The 19,883-nt window shown below is 41.9% G+C and overlaps 2 protein-coding genes across 2 annotated transcripts; both read right to left on the bottom strand.

The window, feature by feature from the left end:
* Positions 1–311: 311 nt before the first annotated feature.
* ppib (peptidylprolyl isomerase B (cyclophilin B)) lies at positions 312–5,002 on the bottom strand. Its single transcript, XM_085357680.1, has 5 exons — positions 4,791–5,002; positions 2,874–2,987; positions 2,612–2,705; positions 1,976–2,160; positions 312–680 (listed from the first exon to the last, which is right to left on the bottom strand). The coding sequence occupies exons 1-5, from the start codon at positions 4,923–4,925 to the stop codon at positions 558–560; spliced, it is 651 nt and encodes a 216-aa protein (XP_085213806.1). The 5' UTR covers positions 4,926–5,002; the 3' UTR covers positions 312–557.
* A 3,899-nt stretch (positions 5,003–8,901) lies between these two features.
* On the bottom strand, positions 8,902–14,889 carry adpgk (ADP-dependent glucokinase). Its single transcript, XM_085357679.1, has 8 exons — positions 14,722–14,889; positions 13,267–13,509; positions 11,927–12,152; positions 11,777–11,839; positions 11,405–11,525; positions 11,104–11,300; positions 10,045–10,143; positions 8,902–9,910 (listed from the first exon to the last, which is right to left on the bottom strand). The coding sequence occupies exons 2-8, from the start codon at positions 13,488–13,490 to the stop codon at positions 9,347–9,349; spliced, it is 1,494 nt and encodes a 497-aa protein (XP_085213805.1). The 5' UTR covers positions 13,491–13,509; positions 14,722–14,889; the 3' UTR covers positions 8,902–9,346.
* Positions 14,890–19,883: the final 4,994 nt, after the last annotated feature.

The raw sequence follows: 19,883 nt of genomic DNA, 5'->3' as shown, positions 1-19,883 counted from the left end.
GCCACCAGCAGCCTTGACATGTCAGGATTTCACAACGTGGATTGCTATGGTGATGGAGCCGCTATTCTGCTCTCTGTGGTGCCGCACTGAGCTTCACACTCTGGTTTCAGTTCCCTGCGATAACAGCAGGCAAGTCGCTCCACCTAGTGCTCACAAGAAGAACTGCGTGACTTCATAAAAACCTTGTGTTAAAACCAAACCGATCTTTTATGTAAATGCATTAAATACATGAGCTTCAAGGAGACCGCAATGAAATGTACACATCAGTTTAACAAAAACTGAAACCTTTATTTCAGATTTCATTTCCTTTTTCTTACAAAAAAAGTGCACCTTGGAATGCTCGTTGTTAAATGGACCCAGTATGTTGTCACGGTTGCTTGAAGTTGATCCTTTTCTGGTGCATTAAGACAGCAGCCACTGAATTACCCCAAACCCCTCCCCCTGGACCACAGAGCCGAGTGTTAAAACGAGGTTGCCTGCACGATTTCTCCTTAAACCCACCCACTTGCCCCCTCCTTCCCCAGTCCGGCTCTCTTAGTTAACCTTACAGCAGCGCTCTACTCCTTGGCGACTGCGAATGGCTTCTCCACTTCAATTTTTCCACAGTCGTGAATGATGACATCTTTCAGAGGTTTGTCACGCCCGTCGGTCTTCGTTTCCTCGATCTTCTTCACCACGTCCTAGAAGATAAAACGATGAACGTACAGTTACATTTTCCCCCTCAACAAGACAATAAGCACATAAAATCAATACAGGGTTAATTTGAAAGAAATGTACTCTTCTTTTGGTCAAAGTTGAGCAATGTACAGTTTAACCCTGAACTACAAAATACAATTTTTTGAAAGCTTAATAAAAACATTTGCATAACTTTATATATTGCTACATGCAATTTATGGCCTACAATGCATAGTGCACTTTATTTACAGTTTAAAGAACAAAGTACAGTACTGGAGTAATGTCCTTAATTGTCCATATCTAGAAGTTTAGAAAAAAAAAACACTGTATGATAAATTATAAATTATGTTGTGCTGCTTTGATGTGCAGAGCACACAGTGGTACCACTTTCTACCTTGCATTTACTTTTGATCTCACACCCAGACACGTGGAAAGCTACTAGCAGTTTTCTACTCTTTGAGCACTCAAAGCACTTTCTTACTGCAAGCCTCATTCACACAAACATTTAGTGCTTTTTTTGTTTGTTTTAAAAGCCACACTCACACACACACTGATGATGCCTCAGAAGAAACTCAGAGTTTAGATATCTTGCCCAAGGATACTCTGACATGCAGACTAGAGAAGCCAATGAGGGATCAAACCGCCAACCTCCTGATTAGTATACAACCCACAATCTCCTGAGCTACAGTTCCCCCATCGGGTCAGTAAGCTGGCTCAATGATCTCATGTAGTCTGTAGCGCCCCATTCTGGTTTTCTTAAAGTTTGTGAAAAGAAACCAAACTACGGGAAAAGCAACAAGTTTAGAAACTCAAACAGACTTCGTATGAAAGCATCGACTCAAAAGGACACAGACAAGCTCGCGCCAGCCTGCCGAGAATTCCAGGCATGTCTGGACTTGCGTACATCCGCAGTGACTCCTTGGCGTCACACATGCCTAAACTGGGTCAAAGATCTGGGAACAAAGGCGGCAGCAGCAGCAGCATGCAACTGTTATTTATGTTTGCACGGGCTCACCTACAAAAACTCTATACAGTTTAGGCAGATTTTACTGACTGGGGCTGTTTTAGTTGTCTCGGCTTAAACTTAACAGCACATATGTGTGCCTGATTTATAAGAAGGGAAATAATTTTATTGCAATTATTTTATTTTCCCCAATTGCTAAACCTGAGTAAGAAATTGAACAATAAACTGATCAACTGTCTGTTTTAGTAGCTCAGATCAGCTCCTAGAATTCATATTTCAGGTGATAATTTCCCCTGAACCCCTTCAGCCATTTACATGACTCGGTGTCACACTCACCATGCCCTCCAGGACTTTTCCGAACACCACGTGCTTCCCATCCAGCCATGGAGTCTGAACTGTGGTGATAAAGAACTGGGAGCCATTGGTGTCCTTGCCAGCGTTGGCCATGCTGAGCCAGCCGGGCCCGTAGTGCTTCAGCTTGAAGTTCTCGTCAGGGAAACGGTCTCCATAGATGCTCTTGCCTTCAAAGAGAAAAAGGTTTATATATTAGCCATTTCCACTCCCTCCCTGCACTGACCTTTGCAACTCATTTGAATGGCCTGATTGCTGCAAACGCTTATCTTCACTTTAATTATTCAGGAACGCTAAAGCAGTCGCTCTCGGAATGAACTCGACCAGTAAAGCCACAAAAATGGTAAAGGAGTGTTTGTGAGCTGAACAGGCTCTTAGCACACAATAGATATGTTGATGCTGACTGTCTTTGGATTTGGCTAGAATTGAATGAGTAACCTTTTACTTGCCAAACCAATGTGCTAACCACACTATGGACAGAGAGACTTAACTATGTCGGCAGATTGTGATTACGTGCCTAACCCCAGCCCTGGTACATTGTAAGCCCAGGACAGTGAAAATGCAAATTAATTCCTGCTAGAAAAAAAAAAAAAAAAAATCTGTCAAGTCCTGACGTCTCACCTCCAGTGCCGTCTCCTCTGGTGAAATCTCCACCCTGGATCATGAACTGCTTGATGACTCTGTGGAATTTGCTGCCCTTATATCCAAATCCTTTCTGTTCAATTGCAAATTACAAAAAATTATCATGAGCACCACTTGAAACATCTGAAATGAATGAGCAGAGAAATACTGATTTTAGTTTCTGCCCATTTTGACCAAATCACCTCCTTCAGTTTATTCACAAATAAAATGGTCAATGGTGACAAAAGAAATGGCTTCTCACCTCTCCTGTTGCCAGGGCAGCAAAGTTGTCAACTGTTTTGGGAACGGTTTTCCCAAACAGTCCGATGACAACCCTTCCAACGTCTTCATCACCAATTCTAATGTCGAAGAAAACCTATTAAAAATACATTTAAAAAGGCAGTTAATAAAATCATTTTACACATGTTTTTGTTTGTTTTTTCAAAAAAATGATTTTTTTAATGGATTTCCATCCATCCACATTCTTCTGCAGGCATGACGGTAGTACTCCAAGCAGAGTAACCCAGCGCTCACTGTCCCAAGCTACCACTGCCATGATCTTCAGCAGGACACAGACAGACAGCATGTCCTCCGTCCGGCCAGAGAAGGAGGCGTCCAAATGCTTTAACATTTGCATCATTTTAGGCAAATGCAGCGGCTCAACTCTGAACCTTACGTTCCCTGCCCCCCAGTTCCACTATTCACCAGAAGACTGGATCCAGAACTCAAGCTGTGTGTGGAGGTGAGCCCAGCTACATCTAAACATCTAATTTTAGTTCTCAATCTCTTGAACTAGCTCTGCCTCCTTCCTGGGAGAGGTGATGTCCTGATTCGTGACCCAAGAACCAGGTTACCAACCCAGGATCAGTGCTCAAAGCCCCCTCCCCCCCTCCACAGCTTGAGCCAAGTCACTGATATTTAACAAAAAGTAAAAACTGGTGGGTCAGAATACTTAAATAGGTAGTTTATGTTCTCCACAACACTGAGAAGATTAAACTCCATGTAATTTAATGAACTGACAGCTGCAACCTAACCTCCCCGAGTAGTTTTCCTGCAGACACTTCCATGTGAAATTATAAGACTTTTAAAGACTGCTCATGTAAGCAAAGCAAGAGGAATCATTAGACTGAAGTTTTTTGTGCCTTTCTTCCCTTTGAGGTTGTCAAGGCACTTGCAGTTATTTGGTGGTAGGTCTGAAGAACACATTTAGTACATTTTTCTTCATCTAATGACCAAAAACAGCAAAATGCAGATTTTGAGTCTGGGGAAATCTCGCTACTGAAGGACAATTTTAATTTTCAAAATATCCCTGGTGTTTTTTTTTGTTGTTGTTGTTGTTTTTTTGGTTGAATATCAATCTTATAAGACCTGCAACATAAAAGTCCCGATGGTTAATGTGTGAAGTCGTATAAAGACTAAAAGGGTTTCCCCCCTCTTTTTTGTATTATAGTATAAAATATAACACCGAAATATCGTTTCAGCTGGCTTCATTATTGCGAGAAGTCTAACTAACATGTTCAGCAGTTTATTTATTCACCTACGACATCCTTTGATTGCATGATAAAACCACGGGAGGAAAAATCTTGCTTAAATTCAACTCTGACCTATGACACCACATATTATACATTTATCTAATAATGAAAGCAACTACTTGATGTTACTTATCGGGTTTTATAGTGAGTCTGTTCCAACACGATGGCTCAGTTAACGGCCAGTTTAGAGCCTTCTTCAATCTGTAGACGTGGACAAACCAGACACAATATGCCAGACAAAAACACCCGAACCCCACACAGCTGCAGTTTTATCTCTTTATATTAGATAAATAAATGAACAGATAAGGAAAAGCCAAAGAAAGGTGGGGCCATTTATGAACAATGTGTTTGAGATAGTTAAGATAAAGGCCTAACATTCTTGGCGAGCTAGCTCCATGATCTCCATGGACAGCTAGCTCTGGGATATTAGTCCATCAGCGTCAGTTTAGTCCTGACCTCACGGAGTGCTCTATAAATGCAATCACAGCTGATATCGGAAAAGCTTAAACGTCTGCTAGCTTAGCCAAGCAGACGGCGTCCTGCAGGCCAGCTTGGTTGTGACGTGGCTTTATAGGCTGCAGCTTCCCGTTAGCATCAGTGCACAGCGAGAAATAAGAGCAAAGATTTCTGCTAAGGCTAACACCCACCTTCGCTGTTACTTTGGGGCCTTTCTTCTTCTCGTCAGCAGCCGAGCCATTCGGGAAAGCGAGAAAAATCAGGGATCCCACAATAACTGTAACAGCTATGAGGAACTTCATCTTTCTCTCACAGAGTCTAACCATCAACGAGAAAAAAAATTAACAGCCCGGGAACGGCCTGTTAGCGATGCTACGTTTATAAAGGGCCGGGGGGAAGGAGTGAGTGGGTATCCGGGGGTGGAGACTGTGGAGGCGCCCTCTCCAAAGGCTACAGGCCGGCTCGACCACACAGGGGCGGAGTTTCAACCCTGCGCAGAGACGCACGGAGCTTTGATTGGATCACGTACCGGATAAGCCAATCAAATGTAGACGCGTAACATTCATTTTTTTTTCTTTTTTGAGTGTTCAAGTATTCCTAACAATGGAAAAGAAATGTTTCCGTAAGAAACGTATGGACGATGGGTTTTCTTGTCCTTACACAGACCAGTTTCTGCCAGGCTCACTTTGTTACCGATATCATTCATCATAAACAAGGTTTTATACCTGCAGATAAAAATACAAGTTGCCTTAAAAATGTGTTTTGCTTTGTGTTTTTCAGTTTTAAGTTTTGTCATATGCAAGTTAGCACAGGGTCAACATTGCAATGAAATGTGTTTGAGTCAGCAGTCACTCAGCAGCATGATACAGTAGGAGAAAATATAATAAAATAAAATAATAAAAAATAGAAAAATAGTAAGGAGCAAAATGTTAGAGAGACATTGTAAAAGAGAAAAGATGACTAAATATATATGTATCTATAAATATAAATATATGTACACTAGTGATTAAATAAGAAAATCTTGAAAAGAAATATGACGGGAGGGCAGATGGGATGTTGCACAGGAATGAGCAGCAGAAAATTACAGTATTGCACTTTTAAATATAAATATCAATAACAATAAAGTGAAGTGACCAGTGCAGATTAAACAGAGTACTTGTGAAGCTGTAGGGTAGCTTCTGAGTGCTGTGTTGTGTGTGTTTAAGTGTTGTGGTTGAGGTGTCGTATGGCTTGTGGTAAAAACTGTTTTTGAGTCTTGTAGTCCGAGCAGACAGGCTCCTGTAACGTCTGCCAGATGGTAACAAGGAGAACAGCTGATGTGCTGGGTGGCTGTGGTCCTTGATGATGCTGTGTGCTTTACAGAGGCATCGCTGGAGATAAATGTCCTGAATGGCAGGAAGCCTTGTGCCAGTGATGTGCTCTGCTGCCTTCACCACCCTCTGTAGTGATTTACGGCTGCTGGCAGAGCAGCTTCCGTACCAAACTGTGATGCAGCTCGTCAGCAAGCTCTCAATTGCACACCTGTAAAAATTTGAGGTGATGTTGGCATTCATGCTAAACTTCCTCAGCCTCCTCAGGAAGTAAAGCCGCTGGCGAGCTTTCCTGATAGCAGTGTCTGTGTGAAGGGTCCAGGAGAAGTCCTCAGCGATGTTGACTCCAAGGAACTTGAAGCTGCTGACCCTTTCGACCTTGACACCGTTGATGTGGATGGGCTGGTGTTCTCTGACTGGTCGTTTCCGGTAGTCCACTATCATCTCTCTAGTTTTGCTGATGTTGAGAGTCAGGTTATTTTCCAGGCACCACTCGTACAGTGCCATCACCTCCTCTCTATAGGCCGTCTCATTATTGTCTGTGATGAGGCCTATGATGGTTGTGTCATCCGCAAACTTGATGATGATGTTGGACTCTTGTTTAGCAACACAGTCGTGTGTGAACAGGGAATATAGGAGGGGGCTAAGCACACAACCCTGTGGCGTACCTGTGTTTAGGATGAGTGATGAGGTGTGCTTACCAACTCTCACCACCTGGGGCCTGTTTGTGAGGAAGTTTAGAATCCATCTGCAGATGGATGTGGTGGTCTTTAGGCACACAAACCACTGATACTGTAGACTACTGAGACAGCCAACCAGGGTCTCAATGAGTCTGGCCTTATTACACTAATACATTTATGTAACTAAGGAAGAGGAAGGAAAAAAAATATAAGGTTGGACTAGATTCAAACCCAGGACCTTCTTACTGTGAGGGGACAGCACTATTCACCCAAAAGTGTAACACAAAACAACCTAAATGATATCCTAAAGGCCACAAAGAGACACAAACATGATCAACAAGACAGAAAACAATCACAAATACAGAAGAGATGCAACAAAAAAATAAAAAACTACCACAAAAACACAAAGCATGCACATGCAACTAAAGTGAGAAGCAAAACAAGAGACAGAATATCTACAAACTAATGGAAAAGCACCAATAAATGAATAAAATGACCAGAAAGCTATGCAAAATGCTGGAAAACTAACAAAAAAAAAAAAAAAAAAAAAAAAATCATACTAGTGTGGCTTGAAGAAGTCCAACCCCTTTCTTTCCAAGCTCCTTAGCCTATAGAAAATTTCATGTCACATAACACCAGAATGGGAATCAAATCATGCAGTTCAAGTACAGAGGAGACTCAGATTTATTTATTCGCCACCTAACAGCACTGATCCATCAACACCGTGTTTCTGGACCCTTTACACATTTATTGAACCACAAATGCAAATTACCTCACAACAGCATCTAATTTCCATTTTAAGACAAATGTTCACTGTAAGTTCATCAATTGATTTTATTTTAGCAGGTAAATGATGAGAAACAAATAAAACAAACCCATTAAGAAATAAAGGGGGGAAAAAACTTCTTAAAATTCTGTCTATCAGGACTCATTATCTCTTACAGCCCACACACACGTAATATTCTGCATCACCAGTCGCACGACACACACTTCTCTCTCTCTGTATACATTTTAATGACAAATGCAAATGACAGAAATGTTAAAAACATGCAAGACGTAATATGAAGTATGTGAAGTTGAACAGATTGTACTTGCTCAAAAACAGAAAGAAAGAAAGAAAGAAAGAAAGAAAGAAAGAAAGAAAGAAAGAAAAAAGCAGGAGTTTTGAGAATTCAGCTTACATTCACCTTCTCGGCAAACCTGCCGCCTCCGCTAGTGCAAAGAAACGGTCCTGCTAAACGAAAATGTCACTCTCGTCTGTGTCATAGGGTTGCATTAAGACTCCATTATTATTATTGCGTGCCTTTAGTGGCCGTCTGAGGTATACAAAACATTATTTTACATACTGTAAGTGATACAGAAACCAGTAACAAGAACCCATGAAGAAGAATCTCCTTATATGCTAGGGCTGTAAGCAGAGGAGTCATACTGGCCAGCTTTCACTGATTCAAGCCGATCGTGTGACATGATTAGAGGTTGTATGACTGAAACAGGAAAAAAACTGCAGTAACTCTGACAACGTCTTTTACTTGTTTTATCTCTAATGAGGAGCTACTGTGGCAATTACAGTCTGAAACAAGCGCCTTTTGGATTGACTGCCCCTCGAAAATAGAAGAATTAAACTACAGGTCTAAGCCCTCAGTGACATCAGATAGAGCCAAGAAAGAAAAGAGAAAAACAAACAAACAAACATCCGAAACCAGGTGTTTAATGCAGCCCAAGTTCAGCTTTTATCTTACGGGGATTACCTGAACGTAGGACGTCATAATTTTTGCAATTTCGGCCCGGTTTAATATGAGCATCAACCCTTATTAACAGTATACACGGGACAGATGAAAGATAAGCAATAACAGGTCCATTTTAAGTTAAATAGCTGGTATCTCACTGTAAACAGAGCTTTACTGCATAAAGAAGGACCCGCTTCAGAAGCATATTTCAAGTCGCCATATGAGACTTTCTTATTCATTATTAAAAAAATAAGGATGTTGCTGTAGAGGTTTCAAGCTTAAAATGTCATTGTATGCCAGAGTGTTTTGGTCAAACACTAGAAAAACAAACAAACAAACAAAACACAAGTTGTCACAGTCTAGTGTTTTCTCTGTGCTAAGAAATAATATAAAGTCAAAGTCAAGTATGCTTAGATAACATAGATAACAGTTCTTACGTGTAAATAAGTCAGACACTGAGTAATGCTTGATAAACATGACAGAATAACCCTTTAAAGCTGTTCTATTGACTAAGCTCTATGCACCCAAAGTTGAAGAAGCAAATCTATCGCTTAACTCTACCACATGGTCACATGTGCATCCGTTTCCAGTTTCAGCTGTTCGTGTCACAGCTTCAAGGTCATTTTTGTTTGTTCAGCTCTATAATATGGATAAAATATTTAACAATAACTTCTCGTGTATTTTCTCAAGGCACAGCATACTGAAGATATGCAGGTCAGAAGGAAATTTTGCTGAGCCGACAAAACTCTTTGGAGTTTGCGAAGATGGCTTTCGAACTGCATCCAGTGCATAGCCTCAAGCCTCAGGCCACCTCGCGGCAAAGTTCGACCTTAGTTTCTGTGTCAGCCCGAACAAAATGAAGGAGGGACAACAGAGGGGATCAGGGCAGGCTGGATGAGTCCAAGGGCTGGATTTAAAACTGGAGATCTGGCAACTCCATCCCGTCGACCACGGTAGGAGTTGAGACCTCTCCGGTTCTTTTAAGCTCCTCTCACCGTCTGCCATGCTGACAGTCCGCTGGAAGCAAACCTCAGAAAGGCTGCTGGGGAAGTAACTCTGAGTAAAGCAGTCCCTCTGCTGAGATGGCATCCCCGAGCCCAACTGTCCGAAGCGGGCGCTTGCAGACCAGCACCGGTGTGAAGTAAAAGGTGACGTTTCCGCGGCGCCACACTGTAACAGGCTCTGCTGGGTTCAGGGACAGCTGCTCCCGGGGCTCCATGTGGGAGCTATAAAACTCCAGAGGGGCTCTGAGCTCCACCTTGCTGACATCGACAGACTGGAGGCCACAGGCCTGATTGCAGGCCACCCGCGCTCCGGCCATCACCGCCGCCACCTGGTTCCCCCAGTATCCGTCTACTGTAACCAGAATGTGGTAGGCCAGCGTGTGGAAGTGGATCCGAGTGAGATCGGCTTCTGACGATGGCTCACTGCGGCCGTGCTGCTCCAGGATCCACAGGAGGATGTCGCTGACCCGACCCACATCCGGGATGCCTTTCCAGGCCTCCATTTCTGAATGAGGTCCCTCTCCGGCCTGAGAGAGGAAGAGCAGCTCCTGCTCGTTCAACCCAATGGAGCTGACAATGGGCATAACCTGCTAACAGGAATCAGGAAAAAAAACAAACTTTAAATATACAGAACTCCACGGGGATGTGAAGACACTAAGCACATGAATCTTTGCTGGAAGAGATTTTGTTAAAACTCAGAGCCACAGCTGCGCTCCACATGTACCTCCTGCATTATGCTGTTCATGTAGTCTTTGTCGGTCATGCTCGCCAACTCCAGGTGGATGGGAATGTCTTTACGGATGTCAGATATGGCCGAGACAGCCTGCAGACAGGAAGCAAAGATCCCAGAATTATATAGCATAAACCTTCGTCAAGGCAGCTCAGTCTCAGGCCGGTGTTTACGTCTAAGGGAACGTTCTTACACTTATTTGGATCCAAACTGTAACATGACAGTTAGAATCCACATATATCATTCCCTATATGCCTACGGTGTCACTACACACACCAGCAGTGAGAAACATAGTTTTAAATAGATCTGTATAGCAATATTATCATTTGACTTCAGATCAATCTGTTGATCTTAAAGGAAAGGTCAGAGGTCAAATATGACATGATATTTTAAATCTTTACTGTCTATATGGCGACACACTTGTAAGAATTATCAGGCAGTTATAAGGCTTTTTATCAATTTATCAATCATGAAGTTGACCTTGAAGACTTCGGTGGATGGCAGCCAAATTTGAATGTATTATCAACATGACCTCGCTCCACACATCTACAAAGTTTGATCAGAATTCATTCAAAACTTTTCCAGCTATTGTGTTTACAGACAGAATGACATGCATGCACACAAATGCTGCCAAAACCATAACCTCCTTGGCAGATGACCTCAGATTATTTTAGTCATGAACACACAGATAAACTGATGAATAATTGATACAAAGCATCTTCTATCCCCTCGTTACAACAGTGCTTCAAACAGAACTGAAATAGATTTGTGTAAGAAGTGGGTGCAAGGCTGTGTGTGTGTGTGTACACGTACGAAGAGAGGCACTTTTTACATTAAATAAACTCAATCAATAAATAAAAACATATACACTTCTTGCCTGCTGGATATACTGCTGTCTCTCTATTATTGCAGGGTCTTTACAATATAAAGCACCGACTACCGTGAATCTGTGTTATACCAAGAAAACTGAACTGCGTAACAACAAATAATAATGAAGATTAAAGTTTAATAAACTAAACATGAAAGCAGAAGATGAGCTTAAAGCCAGCTGACCTCTTTCAGCCGCTCCTCCCACAGCTCTCGGCCCTGACCGTCCATCATGTGGAGCCCAGACAAGACGACAAGCTCGGGCTGGAACTCTTCCAGGCTCACCACAAAAGTCTCCAGTGAGCTCATCTTCCCGTTGGACATGTCGTGAGAAAAGATGAAGCGGTTGGCTTGAGGTGCCTGAGTTGAACCCCATTTCTCACCTGGAGACAGAGAAGAGGAGCACATGCACACAGCTGTGATATTACTCATCCAGGCTGAAGTGAGGGAAGAAATCTTGCCCGGGCTGCAGCGTCTTCTTCTTTACCTGCTTTATACTCCAGGATGAGGTGAAACTCATCCGTCTCCTGAAGGGAATCTGGGGGAACAATTATCTGCTCATCCAACATCTCGTGAAGTTTAGGACCAACTGGACCACAAAGCAAAACCTGTTACATAAAACAATATTTATAAGCTCTTCATCCAGATACTCTAAACTTCCCCAGCCTGGCTACCATTTACTTATTTTTGTGCCACTTGCTTAGAATAAATTCCTGGATCTGTGACAGAGATGCTCTAATATCCAGAATTACAGTGTTATAGCGTGTTTGGAGGGCTACCAAAGCAAAAAGCTAATGCTTCTAAATAAATGAAACGTTGTGTACGTGTTTAAGACAGAAATATCAAACTGCTGGTCTACCATCAGATCAGGGTATGTTGCAAGCTTCTGAGCAATCAGGGCAGCATTTCCTCCCACGTAGAACTGGAAGACGACACAAAGATTTTTTGAGAAGGAAGTATTTATTTTAAAAAACATTAAAAGAAATAAAGGAAACAGCTGCCCTCTTGCCTTTGCATTGGGGTACTCTGCTGCTGCACGCGCAATCCTCTGAAAAGCCTCCCTGTCACTGAAGAAGCGCTCAGCGGCCGCTCCACGCCCCATGTAATGGATGAAAGCTTCCTTCAAGTCCTCTTTGGAGTGCAGCACTTCGTGATCCTGGCCGATGCCAGGATCCACAGCCAGAGCCTGCAGGAGTGAAACTCCTGAGACCACCACGTCCACGCAGGCATTTACCCTTAGAGAGGCAAGTACAGACTACGGGTTATTTCACGAGTAAATCCGACAAAATGACCAAACTGGTGATGTTAAAAAGGAGGCAAATCCACCAGTGTGGTGTCAGTGTCACAAAACAAGTAACAATTCCTTCATTAAAAACATCAGGGTTTTGTACAGATGCAAGGAAAACTTGCTTTAAAGGTACTTTTTGTAGTTCCCCTATCACATTTAACTAACACACCAACAGGGGGCAGAATTACACCAATGGGTGTGTTGATGTTTTTGAATGTTTACTAATTTCTTTAAGCCTTTAAAACAGAGGTTTGACGTTAATGGCACTTATGGAAAATTGTCATACCCCACGTAGCCTGTGGGTCACAGTAAATGTTGTATTCTTTATGTTAAGAGCAAAAGTAAGGGAATTTGAAACCTGCATATTCTAATCTACTAACACAGGTGAATAAAATGCGAGTGGATACCAAACAGCTCAACTGTTTATTTAAGAGCAATCACAAATCTTTTTTGGTATTTTGTTTGACTTTTCCTGATTGGTGGAGACAAAACACTATTAGTGTTCTGCAATTAATTGAAATCATGGCTTGCAAGAGTAATGAGAACGCTCAAAACTTATAAAATGCAAAATCAAGAAAATTGTATTTGAGAATCATCAGTGGACATCCAGATAAGCTGAATTGGTTTTACCACTCATGTTAAATAAAGCATCTCTTCCTGGCGTCACAGCAGTCCTGGATGCAACTATCCTACCACTTCAGTGGGACTTCCGGTGTATTGTTTCACTTCTCCCACTTTAAAAAAAAAAAAAAAAAAGGGCGGGGGGGGGGGTTCCATCCCCCCAGTGGGCCGTCCTTCAGCTTCAGCCAATCATCTTTTGCCATGTGATAATCTGGTTGCGTTTATTGGCCATTCCAAAGCAGGCTACAGGTTGCAAATGACTTAATTCTCTTAGACACCTCCTTCTCCTCAGCTCTGACTCATGACAACACATTCCTTCACACTGGCAGAGCAGACTACAGCCTCTTCATGTGCACAGCACCTTCAGGTGACACGCCTGAGTAAATGCACAAATCTATTTCTTACAAAGACCTCTGTTAATGTTTAACTCTGTGACTCACCCCACTGCCACTCTGCTCCACTGCCGGGTTGGTAGAGTTATCAGAGCCTCCCAGGCGCTGGAGATCACCCGCTCCAAGCTGTTCTGACTGTTCAGGTTTTGAGATGAAGTCTGGAAGTTGGGCAGGCTGATGTACTGCAGGATCTGCTCCGGCAGCTCTGGACTGCCGTAGAAATAGCCAACGGCTAGTGCCAGCAGGGCCGCTACCAAAGCCTTCCTCCACATGATGCTCTCCCACACACTCCTGAGACAAAGGAAGTCGGACACTCTCGCTTTAATATTAACCATTGGTATTCAAAACTCATCCAGTCATGCAGGAGATGTTTCATATATTTATACAAGCTGTAACATTTTCTTAATCTTGCAGGTTTCTTAACTAAAACTATTTGGTGTTATCTATTAATGGATTGACAAAAAAAACAAAAAAACAAAAACAAACAAAGAGCAGCTTTTTAATTATTTTTAATTTTAAAAAATGTAAAAAAAAATAAATTAAGAAATCAGATCACCGTAAAAGTCTAAATTCCTCTAAATGTCTTGTATCACACTGGAATTAAGACAGGGGCTCCAACAACTGCAGTCCCTCCAATGGCCACTTGAGGAATCAGTCCTCTACTAAAACATCAGGTTTAACACCAAAATAAATAGGTTTACAGCCTGGCACAGGACAAACAAACAAACAAACACACCCACAACCTTACCTCTATGGATAGTGTCCTTCAATTAAATCAACATTAGATGTTGTTGTTGTTTTAAACATAACATCGATTTGCATTTTGCTAAGGCTCAAAGATAAAGGTACATTTCTGTTTCGCACAAATTTGCTACTTTTTAACTTTTAAATCTGCAAGTTTGTTTATTGTAAATTTCCACATTTGTTTGTGGACATTTCTTTCATCCAGTTATGATTCGTAAATTGATTTATGTATAATGAACTATACTATACTACTATACAATGACCCCCTTCAGTCCCCCAGCCTCTTATTTATTTATTTTAACCTAATACAATTCACATTTTCTGATTCAGATTGTCTCAGTTGATACGATCCAGATTGACACCAAGATGAAACTGCAGGTTTAAAATATGATCTCCGTGTTTCGTGCTAATAATACCAAGAGTTGCTCTGGTAGGCACAGGGAGCCCATTGCCCTCTAAGCTGCAAATATACTGTGCACATTAATGCATAGTATGCTGGGTTAATTTAGTGCAAACGTGGACACACAGAATGTGTTAGCTAACACGCTAGCAGCCCTCAGGCTGTATGTTTGCTCACAGTTTAGCAAAGATAATCTGCATGTAGCAAGTAGCTTTAGCTAGTCGGGGTTATTCGGAGATCTCATTTAGAAAGGAGGCTCGCAGCCAAACACTTGCTGTACAGTCGGATCAGTTTAACAAACAGCTCTTGTTACAATCGAAGTAGCCAAAGCTTCACTGTAAGTTGTCAGCGGCACGTACCGAAAATCTGCTTTAAAGGGATTCAAAGTCTGTCAGTCACGAAGAAGATCCAGCTTCCTGGTAAGTCACACAAAGTAGGTCCAGACACCGGAAAACTACCGGTGTATAGAGGGAGCGGCAGCTGAAGAAGTCGGTACAAGTCATTCAAGGAACACGGAGTGGGGAAAAGACGGCAGACCGCCAGCAGCGGCTTCCGTCTACCGTAACGCGCATGCGCTACTCCACGCTGCATTGAAGTACTGTTGTTAAAGTGGGAAGAACAGGAAAAAAACGTTTCTACTTAGGAGGATTAAATTTTACTCATCAATACAAGATGGTTATTCCAGCTCAAACCGTCAAACTCGGTTTAGTTTATAATCCCAAGTGACTGGAACCAGTTAAAAAAATAATGAAATTTTAATTGCAGTTTTTACTTTTATCTCATTTAACTAATGTCACTTCACTGTAATAGCCTAGGGCCTGAGACACAACCAAGATCACAAGCATTAGTGAAAGACACTCCTTATCAGACTGCTTTAAAAATCCCAAATGACAGAAAGCATTATTTATTGTTAAATCCTTTGGTGAGGATAGGAGGAGGGAGGTTGGCCCGCTTCAGGCGTCTCAGGAAGTGGAGGCGCTGCTGGGGCTTTTTGGTGATAGAGGTGGTGTTGGTGAGGTGAGGTCGTCTGAGATGTGAACTCCCAGGAACTTGATGCTGTTAACAGTCTCTACAATGGAACCTCGGATGCTGAGTGGTGTGTGGGTGGAGCGAGTCTTCCTGAAGTCGAAAATCACCTCCTTGGTTTTGTCCACATTCAGTGACAGGTTGTTCTCGCTGCACCAGTACGCCAGCTGCTGAACCTCATCTCTGTACGCCGACTCGTCGTTGCTGCTGATGAGTCCAACCACGGTTGTGTTGTCAGTGAACTTGATGATGTGGTTAGAGCTGTGTAGGGCGGTGCAGTCGTGTGTCAGGAGAATGAACAGTGGGCCGAGAACACAGCCCTGAGGAGCTCCTGTGCTCAGCCTGATGGTGCTGGAGATGTTGTCGCCGATTTGGACGGACTGAGGCCTCTCTGACAGGAAATCTAGTATCCAGTTGCAGAGAGAGGTGCTCAGTCCCAAACTTGCTGAGTTTAGCTCACTGATATCTGTGCATTGTATAAGTTTTGGGTTGTAAGGTCATACTTCCCATAAAGCCCAAAGAAAGCATACTCTTCTGACTTGATTGGTTTGTTTCTTTTATTCAGAGTGAAAAGGTTTGACCTGGTTCTGAAACAAACAAAATAGGAAGCCACTCAAAACCCCAGCCATATAACATCTTTACAAGCAAGCACAAGTCCTGCCTGAACTGCTTGTTGTTACTTCCTACTTCTTACTTCAAGCAAAGTGGGTGTGGCAGCTGTGCAGAAAAATAAAGACTGCACTTTTTTTACTGTATTTGCCACACTCAATCACTAATTTATATATTTAAAAAAAATGCATTAGATTGGGTATTCAAATTATTTCAAAGCCTTTGTGGATATCAATATTGTTTTTAATCGAAACACTTGAACCCAAACCAGGCTTTAGAAACAAAGTTTAGAAAGTTTCTAGAACGGAGTGCTGCCAGAAACATTAAATGACCAAAGACAACAAAGTACAACTTCAGATGCTTGGGGCCAAAATATGAAATAAATATGAGTTAAAGATAAGGGAACCCAGAGACCAGAAACACAAACTAACCCTTTATATTCTTAACACACCTTAGGCGGATTTAAGATTTTCTTTTCAAATGTTGATAGAGGGGAAAAACATGGTCACCTGTGCAGAAGAGCAGGAGCAAAGCAGTTCTCTGCATAAACAGAGCAGATAAGCTAGTCCATGTGTATTACTATATCAATGAAGACCCGTGCAACAGTGTTGTGCATCAGCTGCAGATGGAATAGAGTGGATCCGGTAATGCCTGTTTAATGCAGTAGTTCAGTGTGGAGAAGATTGGTGCCGTCTTAAGCTTCAGTTTCAGAAAACTGTTATTAGTGTCTAGTTATAGCCACTGTAGTATTTGGGGGACCAATAACAAATTCTGAAAGCATTTGTTGTCACTCCAGTAATCCTATCTCCGTATCCACAGGGGGAACTGGCTTATGATTGTAAACGGATACATTTCCAACCTAAAGATAGAAAGTGTCTACACAATAATTCTCAGATTGTTACTTCCTACTTCTTACTCCAAGCAAAGTGGGTGTGGCAGCTGTGCAGAAAAATAAAGACTGCACTTTGAGAAGAGCAGGAGCAAAGCAGTTCTCTGCATAAACAGAGCAGATAAGCTAGCAGCTAGCAGATAAGCTAGTCCATGTGTATTACTATATCAATGAAGACTAGGGTTGCCAACCGTCCCTTAAAAAACGGAATCGTCCCGTATTTAGAAACAAAAGTTCACGTCCCGTATTGAGCTAATAAGGGACGCACTTTATCCCGTAATACAGTGAGAATCAAAAGTAGTCTATAACTTTTAATGGAATTAACACTTTGTTTGAAAACATAATTCCCAGCCCCTCTCCTGCTTTGTGACCAATGCGCTGACAGCACACTTATGACAATTCGAGTATGACAAGTCAGATTATCGCTTATCTCATTGGTCGAGGAAAGGTCGCTTACGGAGAAAATACCGGCCAACAGGGAAACAAACGCCGACACTGCGGTGCAAGTCTCGGACGGCACACTGTGCCTCCATAAAATGAAGGTTATAACAGAAAATCTGTCGCTCTCTCTCTCTGTCTGTCTTTCACTCACACAGACACGCACACCGCCACCATCAACTTTGCTAAATTGCTAATGAAAAACATTAATAAGGCAGCTGTGATTGAGCAACAGTGTAAATCCAACTATTTTCACGGTTGTTATGGTCGTGATAATTTTGTGATGCCACATCGAAAAGGCTCGGATGAGCTTTCCAAAGTTCTACAAGTTGTGCCTCCATCGCTTGTGTCCAGATCACACGCTGCACAGCCGTGCTGCTCCGTCTTTTTCACCGACGTTTATGTGTTTGCGCGTGAGCAGTGTGAGCGCCTGTGGTGACACCCTCACGAGCGATTGATGATCGGGAGCTGCTCGAGGTGTTAATCGCTTCTCGTTACCCCACGTATACTACACGATGCACGATGAAGGCCAAAATCGGGCCGATCACCAAATCGGTCGCACGACTCAAAAATCGGCTCAAAATGGGCCAAAAATCGCACAGTGTGAGCCCAGCATTAGAGCAGCAATGTTTGTTCGCTCAGAGAAAGAAAAAAAAAGGCTGCAAAAGTACAGGGAGGAATGGGAAAAGGAAAACACCTGGCTGGAAAAGTGCACTATAAAGCGCACTGCACTGTGTGCTGGCGCACTTTTTCCATAGGCATGCTTCTAATGGTGGGCACATGAAGAACACGAGGGACGTGAAAGCTCGGGGAACCCTTAACCAATTTCTTGTCCACCAGGCCACGGCAGAAGCAGATATGGTATGTAAACACTGGTTTGTTTTTTTAAACCCTCTGGTTAAGGTTAATATGGGCATGTGCAGTGAATATCAGCGCTATGTGGCCAGAAGTGTAATAATATAATTTATTTTGTGTAATAAACAACTGCAAGGATAAATGATTACAACAAATAGATGACTAATACATAAAAGTAATACATAGATGAATAATGATGATGAGTTATGATGCGTAATCATGGGAACAAGTGGGTTTACAAACAGGAGCAGCTGATTAGCATTAGAAAAGCTGAAATAATACCTCAGCTGAAGCCAATTATACTAAATGCACTATATGTGCACTGTTACAAGAATATTTTTGTTCTATTGCTTTCTATTAATTTATATAATTTTAAGTTAAGCAGGACAGAGTTCTTTTAAAGAAAGATTTACTTATATTCTCAAAAGTTAAGCATGACAGGCTTCTGTTTAAGAAAGAGACCTGTTTTACTGTGTTAATGTTGTCATTTTGAGCTAAAAATAAATGTCTAAATGATCATTTGTTTCCCATATGGTCATATCACAAAGAATATGCATCTGCTTAAATCAAGTTCAAGTCAAATGGTTAAAAAATAATTTCACACACAAAAAAAGAGCTACCACACTGGGAAGGGTGAAGACAACTGGGTTGCCCAGCCCTGGCCACGAGGTGTCCCTTATTTATTTTTCAGGGAGTTGGCAACCCTAATGAAGACCCTTCTAAGTGTCTACACAATAATTCTTCCCCTGCCTTCAGCTGCTCCATCAAAAGAAAGTGCATTTTCTTGTTCTACATGTTCATAAAGAAAATTCACACGAGACCAGTTCGACTCTTTATTACAAATTTACTATAAACATGGTACAAAAGTCACACATGTCAAACCTTTGACTGAACAAATATGGCTTTAAAACGTAACCTCATATTTAAAATATATTACAGTCAGGATATTAGACATTGTATGCACTAGCTCTGTGCTACTCCTGGTTATGACTCTACAGGTTAAACGGTTACGAGCATATCCTAAAATGTGTAAAGTGTTTTCCTAAAATATTTCATTAAACTTTGAATCTAGCCCTTTGTTTTAAAATAACTTCCCACTTGCTTAGACACAGTGAATTATACGAGAATTGAGGCTGTGGTTTGAATCAGTCAGTATGAACAACACCATACTGCCTGATGCTGTCCATCATGTTCACAGTGTAAAAAAAATTAAAACGGCTCTATGAGATATTGTGTTACTTGGTTTAAATACGAGAACGTTAAATACATCTTTTCCACTGACGGTGCCCAATCCGGAACATAGTTTCAGCATTTCTACTCTAAAACGTAGATCCCTGTGGCGACAGCACGAACTCCACTGATAATGGCACATTTAGTCTGCCATGATTTTCTTTCCCCTAAAATTCCATCAACTTCCGCCATTTATGCGCTGTTATTTTTCCCACCAGTCATCTGACCTACTTCTCAAATCTGCCACAATGCGAGTTGGATTTCAGAAGACACTAAAAGAGAAATAAACCATGCGCCGTGTCTGTGCTGTAGTAACAATGGGTGGAGCACTGCAGCAACAAAGCCTGGGTGACGGGTTTCAGTCCCACTGGGTCAACCACACAGAAACTCTTCTTTTGCTTTGTCTTGTTGTGCTGATGGTTTTCTTAAAAAAAACTATTTTTGAAAATCATGTGTTTTTAGCTATAGCTCACT

Source organism: Diplotaxodon limnothrissa, linkage group LG7 (assembly GCF_057381915.1).
Source record: "Diplotaxodon limnothrissa isolate DT_005_m linkage group LG7, D_limnothrissa_male_GT1.1, whole genome shotgun sequence".
Lineage (NCBI taxonomy): Eukaryota > Metazoa > Chordata > Actinopteri > Cichliformes > Cichlidae > Diplotaxodon > Diplotaxodon limnothrissa.
Note: the sequence above shows the minus strand (reverse complement) of the source record. Positions and strands in the feature narration are given on the sequence as shown.